The 8142-nt window shown below is 43.3% G+C and overlaps 1 protein-coding gene across 1 annotated transcript; it reads right to left on the bottom strand.

Moving 5' to 3' along the window:
* Nucleotides 1-1312: 1312 nt before the first annotated feature.
* Nucleotides 1313-6713, bottom strand: SPX (spexin hormone; the record flags this gene model as incomplete). Its single annotated transcript, XM_079775527.1, has 6 exons — nucleotides 1313-2517; nucleotides 3729-3812; nucleotides 5330-5392; nucleotides 5969-6026; nucleotides 6237-6317; nucleotides 6708-6713. The coding sequence occupies 6 exons, from the start codon at nucleotides 6711-6713 to the stop codon at nucleotides 2459-2461; spliced, it is 351 nt and encodes a 116-aa protein (XP_079631653.1). The 3' UTR covers nucleotides 1313-2458.
* Between the last annotated feature and the right edge of the window lie 1429 nt (nucleotides 6714-8142).

The following is an 8142-nucleotide window of genomic DNA, read 5'->3' as shown; positions in this document are numbered from 1 at the left end:
ACACACACACACACACACACACACACACACACCAGAAATAAAAAGGATTGCAAAGAGAGATAGAAAGTTACAGCAAACTGGGCATAGGGGCCTTTAGGCAATGACTGTGCTAATCAGCATATCTGTACAGCAGCAGAATTCTACTACTTGTAATACATGGAGCTGGTAGTATTTTAACTGGTCATTTAGACAGCTTTTAAAAACTCTGTTTTGGGGCAAAATACTTGAGATTGTTTTAGTTCACTGTTGGGAGAATCCTATCTAATAATAGAGTAACATGTAAATTACCATCACTCCGCTACGCCCACGATTGGGTGGCGGGAGGCTGGGGGGCGGGACTCGGGGTGGCCTATCTGGCCATTGAGAGGCACGGATCCACTGCCACTGAGGGGGGCTACCCTGCTGTTGAGAGGCACACTCCCGCCCCCTGTGCCTCTCAAAGGCCAGAGGCCAGATCCGCGGCCGCTGAGGGAGCCTGCCGCGGACACCCAGCTGCACCTCTCAACGGCAGGGTAGCCAGGTGTCCGCGGCAGCCCCCCTCAGCGGCCAGGGTAGCCCCCCTCAGCGGCCGCGGACCATCAAAAGTGGGGGAGCTGGGTGCCTGTCTGCTCCGGCACCAGGCCTTTCAGAAGCCTCCGCCACGCCGGAGGCTTCTGAAAGGCCTGGTGCACCAGCGGACAGGCACCCAGCTTCACCGCGAAAAGCGAAAGCGTGTAGGGGACCCTACACGTGCATGATTCAATCATGCACTGGGCCTCTAGTTACTTCATAAGATAGATTTTAAAAGTGTTTTGGGAATAGCCCTGGTCGATATGGCTCAGTTGGTTGGAGCCCGATCCCATACACCAAAAGGTTGCGGGTTCGATTTCCGGTCAGAGCACATTCCTAGGTTGCAGGTTCGGTCCCCAATTCTCTGGTTGGGGCAAATATGGGAGGCAACAAATGGATGTTTCTTGTTCTCTCTCTCTCTCTCTCTCTCTCTCTCTCTCTCTCTCTCTCTCTCTCTCCTTTCCTCTCTAAAAATCAATAAGCATTTTTAAAAAGGTCTGGGAATAGACATAATGTTTAAATAGCCAATATGTGCAAATCTATGTCAGATGAGTAAATAATTATCAATAAACTGGATACATGCACTTTCTAGAAAATCCACTTTAAAATCAAATCATAATTAATGACAGGTGCCTACTATGATGCCACATAGATTTTTTTAATGCTAGCATATTTTTTGTCAGAGATCAATGTTACATTAACTTGAATATAGTTGCATTTTCAATTATGAAACAATTTACAGACAAACCTTATAAGCAGGGTTTTAGTTATTTAACACAGTCAAATTGTAATTCCAATTACATACATTCACATAAGGATATTCTTTAGCTGCTGAATAATGGCTATATATTGATGACAATAAGAATTAACAATACTTTCTAGTTATGACATTTATCAATGACAGCTTTCAATTAATTAGGTCAGAAATAATTAACAAGTTGGCCATTTTGCATTTACAAATAAATATATCACTATGTTTGTTGTAGGTATATGTGTATATATTTTTCAGATAGTATTGAACCCAAGTTGACTTTAAAAAGAAGTAAATTAGACATTGTACCATGCATTATCAGGGTGTCTTTATATAATGTTTTGATGTCAAATAAAGCTTAGAGTTCTAATCCGTTGGAGTAAGCAGTCTTTGAGTTTAGCCATGGAAAATGGGTTACCTCTAAAAACCTGGGGTACAGAGGAACAGAGTGTGTCTCATCTGCTTATTTTCCAGTAACTTTTAGATCCACGTTTCTAAACTGAGTTCAGGGAGATCCCAGAGAGCACAAGGGGGCGCTCCAAGCTTCTCCAGCCTCACGGAAGATCCCTCTCCCAGCCGTGGCACTGAAGTGTTCCGATCACAGGGCTTCTTTCCTGTCCATCCCCACGCCCTTCCCTGCATAACTACCTTCTGGATGAACTGCTAAGAGAATCACACTCTACTCTTTCTCATCCTGCCATGCTTTCCCCTCCCCGCCTCCTTGGAGGTGGGAAAGGGGGACAAGGAGAAGGAGAGTCCCTACTGAGTGACAAGACGATGCAAGTTGGGTGGCAGGATGAGAAAACCAACAACTAATAATATTAAATCAAGAGGGTATTTGTTGTAACAATAAGAACACCATAAAGAGTATTCAGTCATATAATCTAAAAAAATTCTAGAGTAAGACAGATGGTGATTTAAGACAGAAGGACCTGAAGCAATAATAATAATAATAATAATAATAATAATAATAATAATAATAAAAGGCAATGATATTCCCAGCTAGGAACTCCACCTTACTTTTGCTTCCAGAAGAATAAAACTAGTTGTGCCTGTTCCTAAGACTGCAAATGAAGCGAAAAGGGTCCACGCGTTTTATTTATAAGCTCATGTCTTCAACAAGAACAGAACTGTAACTGCATTCAATTTGTTGTGTTTTCACCAGTGTAGCAGACTGTTGTCCAGAAATCTGGTTGGATCAAGGTTTTCTTCTCCATCTGTAAGAAAAAAAATTATAGAAAATGAACACACTTTCCATGGTTAAAAAAAAAGAGAGAGAGAGAACCAAGGGAAAACTATTTAATCTCCTAAGTTATGTTAACTCACGCACTCTGCTACTGAAAATTTTAAAAAAGAGAAGATTTGATTGATTGATTTAGTTTTAAATGTTTTCCCTCAGTGTGAGACATATCGGAGAGCTCACATTTCACACCTCACTCTCCATGAGCACAGCGTCAGAGCTGTGGGCCAGCAGCCTGTGCCCTGACCACCAGAATACTCACGGTATTTTTTATACGTTTTAACATTTAAATTATGTCATAAATATTGCATCATTACAATTTTTGAGAAGGAAAAGTCTAGGTTTATTTATTATGCTTTGATGACCTCTATTTTTAATAGTCATAAAAGTTATATACCTTGTTCATTTGGATCTTAGCAATCCTGCACATGGATATCATTATTACGTTCTACCTATTGATAGTAAGCTCAGGGTCACCCGGGTAGTAACACAGCAGAGGCAGAATTTGAACCAAGTACTGCTATAGACTCCAAAAGCCGTGGCTGATCCATTATCAAGACGTCTCTTAATTCAACTAGTAGTTTTAATGCTACGAAGGCAGAAGGACTCTATTTGAAGGTTACACCTAATCTTGGCCTAGAAGAAGCTGTCTAATGTAGTGAAAAGTACACAGGCTTAGAATCAGAACTGTCCTGTATCTATTAGGGTGAACCATAGGAAACTGCTGTGTTTGTAAGTTTAAGAAAAATCGTTTTTCAGCAATTTCACCTGGTTCAACCTTTAATAGTGAGCAATTGGATTTGTGATTATTCAAAATTCTTTGGGCCTCCGGTTTTTCAACTATAGAATAATAAAGCTGGACTTTGAGCTCTTTCAGTTCTAAAGTTCTAAAAGAAATAAAGGTTACAATAGGCTATGGGCTGGGTAATTCATATGAAATTCCCCAGTCTTCCCAAGGAAATAGTTTTATGTTCTTAGTAGTCACTTTAATGAGAAATATACTAGCCTTTAAATAGTCAACATTCTGTGAATTTGGGGGGGGGGGGGGGAGGGGAAGAGGGCAAATGTTAATTATTTTTTAAAAAACACCTGAATTCATAAAGGCAACTTTGTTGCACTCAACACAGAATCCCAAAAGTAATCAAAGCTTCTCTGTCCTGCAGTTGAAAGAGGTCACTATACTGGTACCTTCTTGTGGTTTCTGCAAGGAAGCCAATAGCAGAGCTGCTGCCTCTGGGAGAGTTAGTAGTCGGGCATTTGGACTTCGTCTTTCTGGAGACACAAAAATGTATAAAGATCCCATTAGTATTTAACTACTCATATAGGTTAATCCTACCCCATTATGCTATGACACTAGAAAAACCTCTATGAGATAGATTTGTGATTCCTCAGCAAAGGGTCCTTACCCAGAAGACTGATTTTCATAAATTGAAACATTTCACACTTCCCGTGGACATTACTTACAATTGGTTATGCTGTATATTGCAGGGGATGGAAGAGAAGGTAAGCTATACATGACACAGAACTTCATGAAAGCAAGGAGGATTAAGAGAAGGAGCCCATGAGAAATGTCTCCCTTCAGAGCTTAATATGGGATGTCTGGGCAGGAAGGTTGACATGTGACTCTGCTTGGAGCCTGGACAACCTCTTCTGTCATTCCTTCCGGAGCAACTTGAGATCATCTACATTCTAGGCCACATGTAAGGCAATTATTTGAAGGAAGGAATGCATATCTGCTAAATATTCAAAATTATGTCAAGTCCAAGTTGACAGAAGACAAAACATCCTGATGCAACACAAACCACTGTTTTTAATTTGGGAGCAAATGAAGTCGGAAAACATAGCTTACCCTGGTAAAGTAAATAAGCTTAATTACACTGCAATATTGAAAAAGGTAAATGAATACCTGTTAAGCACCTATAGGTGGTGAACACAGAGTTTGTTTTTTCAAAATAAATATACTTTTTAAATTTCCTTTTTTTTTTTTTTTTTTTTTAGAGAGAGAGTAGAAGGGAGGGGGGAGAGAGAGAGAGAGAGTGAGAGAGGTGAGCACGACACACATGGATTTGAGGCCCAGTTGGGTAGAACTGCAACCCAGGAGGTGTCCTTGACCAGGAATGAACCCAGACCCTTCTGTGCATCGGCCGACACTCTAACCATTGAACCTACTGGCCAGGGCAAAGTAAATATACTTTTTAATTTTAGCATTTCAGCCTTTAAATCTTACCAAAATTCGTTGTATTTTTATGATCCAGTAGCATGGAAAGGGTTATCATGAAAAGAATAACAGTCCCTAGCACCATTCTTGATAACCTCCATTTAACTGTTTCTGGTTTGGAACATTTTGATAGCTCTTTCTAGTAACACAAGAGGCATAGATTTGAAGTTTCTAGGTAAATCACTGTTTTAACAACAACAACAATAATACAGTGTTTAAGAGGAAACTGTGGAAAGGTCCTGTCACAGCGGGGAAGTACATTTTGGGAGAAGCTGTGTAGTTTTCCCTACCCCTCCCAACCCTCCGGAGCTGCACCCCAGGCCTTGGGCAAGGGTTTCTGCACACCGGGGTGGCCAGAGCGACACTTCCAGCAGATGCGACCAAGTCCAGCTTGGGAGTGGCAGCCCCGGGCCAGGGCGGGGCGTCGTGAGCCCCCAGCTCTGCGCTCTGCCCCCCTGGGCTGGGCCCGGGCCGGCTCTCCCGCGGCCCCTGCGCGCCCACTTCCCTCCGCGCGGGTGGAGTGCGCCCGGTCCGCTCGCTCCAGCTCCACCTCCCTGCCTCGGTCACTCACCCGGCGGCGGCCGCTCGGAGAGTCCCTTCTTCCGACTCTGGTCCGCGATGAAGCGGCGTCCCTCTGCACAGGGGAGACGCGGGACTCAGCGCCCGTCCGGCCCGGGGCGATCGGGGTAAACCACAGTCGCCCCGCGCCTCGCAGCCTCCGGGCCGGGAAGCGGGGACGCGGCGGCCGCCGCAGGGAAGACCCGCCGGGCGCTCGGCGGGCCACCCCGGGCTGGGCCAGAATAGAGAGACCGGGGGGAAGGTCCCGCGCGCCCCTGCCCGCCCCGCGCGCCCCTGCCCGCCCCGCGCGCCCCGCCGCCGTGAGTGGGCCTTGGAACGCGGGTCTGGTTCACCGGCCAGTGCGATGTCCCCAGGCAGCCCCAGAGTAGTCCTTTGTGGCAAGAGCCAGCAATCCTTATTAGGATCAGGATTTCAGAGTCTTCCCCTGCCAACAGCAGTCTCCACCCCCACCCCCAACCCCACTGTCATCCCTTTCCCTTGATTAACTGACACCGGGATGACCTTGACCTCGATTCCTGAAGGTAACAAACTTGATATTATCCCCTCCCCGCAGCTCTCCATCTATTCCATGGACCCATGCACCTCCCCCGCCCCTCACTCCCCAAGGAAGAGCAAAGCATTTGGAACGTACGTGCGCCCTTCAGGTAAAGCATAGCTTGAGGAGTCCAGTTCCTTCTCTCCAAGAGTCTCTGCAACCCCGAAAAGAGAAAAGCAGTTAATAAGACATTGCTGCGCAGCCCTCTATTAGGAAAAAAAAAAAAAGAAAGAAAGAAAGAAGAAGAAGAAAGGAAAGGAGGGTGAAGAAGCAGAAAAGAAAAATAGGAGAGGGAAGGGAAGAAAGAGAAAATAAAAAAACATTCAGGAGCTTGATTTTCTTTCTATCTGTTGCGTTTGCTTACCTGTGGTGCACTGCTGGAATTTCCCATGAGAGAAAACACCAGGAAAAGAGCCAGGGTTGTTGCCGCCAGACTTCTGAGTCCCTACAAGAAACCACAAATCAAAGAAAGTCATTTCTGTGCCTGTAGGATCTCCTGCTTTCTTTCTTGACGCCCGGACAGTTACCAACCCCTTACTTTTTGCTGTGTTCTCTTTTAATACTCAGAATGGGGTGAGGGGTCCCCAGTCTGCCTTTTAATCCATGGGAGTTCTCTTTTTTATAAAAAAAAATATATTTTTTTCATTATTTAATCCAAATGACAAATGTGTGAATAAGTGAATTTTTTCTTACTAATATTAAATGACTCTAATATGTTAAGGCATATTATTTAAATATCCTCTAAAATGCTTATTAAGTACACAATAATAGGTAAACTGCTCTGAAGCGTTTTATAAAACAGTTTAAAAGTTAAGTAAGTAAAAACATTACTTGCCTTCATGCTCTGCTCCTTTCCAGAACCTGCGAGAACTATAACTTTACCTGTGAGTTTTCCAATCTTGTTCTGAAGGGGAGGCTTTTAAAACCTTAGCATCAAGGACCCCTCCTTGAGGCTTCAGTAGAGTTAGGGAGTCCCCAGGGACTTCATGTCAGTCTTCAAGAGTGAGAGGATCTGATGACTCCTCCAGGAAGATTCAATTGCAGGAAGTAGAGAAATGATTGATGGGTGGACACCATGTGTTTGGGTACTGACCACATCAACTGGGAGATATTCTGAAAATAACAGCCTTATTGCCTGTTTTCCCCACTAACTTCCCAGCGTATCATCATCATCATGGTCATCATCATCTTCTTCTTCTTCTTTATCATCATCATCATCAAAGAAAATGATTAATAACTTTTGGCACAAGCAAAACTAAATGAATAAAGTAAGGAAACTTGTTTGGGTAACTAGCTACAAGCTATCACTGATGACGCATGATGAATCATTTGGGCCGAAATGAAAAGGTTAGGGGATCTCAATGGAATTTGACATCAGTTATTCATTTTCTCGAATGCCTGCGATGCATTAGACATTCCTCCTTTTAGTTCAAGGGACACAGCCAGGCATTAAAGAGACACAGTCTCTGCTTTAATCAAGCTTACCTTCTAGTCAGGGGAGAAATACTCTAAACTAGTAAACAGGTAAACAAGGTAATTACAGGATGTTTTAAATGCATTATAAAGTAAAAGTAAGCAACATGATGAGGTAAAGTAAGTGGTAGGAAGGTAAAAATAGAGGGAGGGGTCTGGAAGGTTAAGGTGGAATCAGAGATGGTATAAGTTGAATTGAGAATTAGTTTTATATGCATAAGAAAGTAAAGCAAAATCTTGGGATGGCAAAGAACTAGGCTTGTTTGAGGAACAGGAAGGAAACCAATGTAGTGAAAGTTGTGTGGGTAAAGGCACAGCACTTTGAAATGAGGTTGGAGAGGAAGAAATGGGCCAGTTCATTTGGGAACATGGTTATAAGCAAAGGATGATGATGGTTTAGGCTTGCATGGTACTTGCAGGGAATGAAGAGCTGCACATGAATTTGGGGTGCAGGTTGGAGGTAGAAAATATAGAGCTTGGTGGGATATGAGAGTATGACAAAAATAAATCAAGGGTGATTCTTAGGTTTTGGGCTTAAACACTGGGTGAATGAAGAAACCATATATTGAAGTTGGAGAGACTTCTTAAGGAAAGCAGTTCAGAGAGGGAACTTAAGAGCTGTCTTTTGGGCATATTGAAATTAAAATGTATGTCAGACATCCAAGTACAAGTGGGAAGTAGGCAATTGGAAATGCAAAACTCTATAGAGTTCAGCGAAGAGGTCATCAGCCTATCGATATTTTTCTGAAGGCAGGAATTATCAGATTTCAGAATTTTAAGAATTCTATGAATTTCAA

Source organism: Cnephaeus nilssonii (genome assembly GCF_951640355.1).
Source record: "Cnephaeus nilssonii genome assembly, chromosome: 6".
NCBI classification, from domain to species: domain Eukaryota; kingdom Metazoa; phylum Chordata; class Mammalia; order Chiroptera; family Vespertilionidae; genus Cnephaeus; species Cnephaeus nilssonii.
The sequence above is the reverse complement of the archived record's forward strand: the minus strand, read 5'-3'. Positions and strand labels throughout refer to the sequence as shown.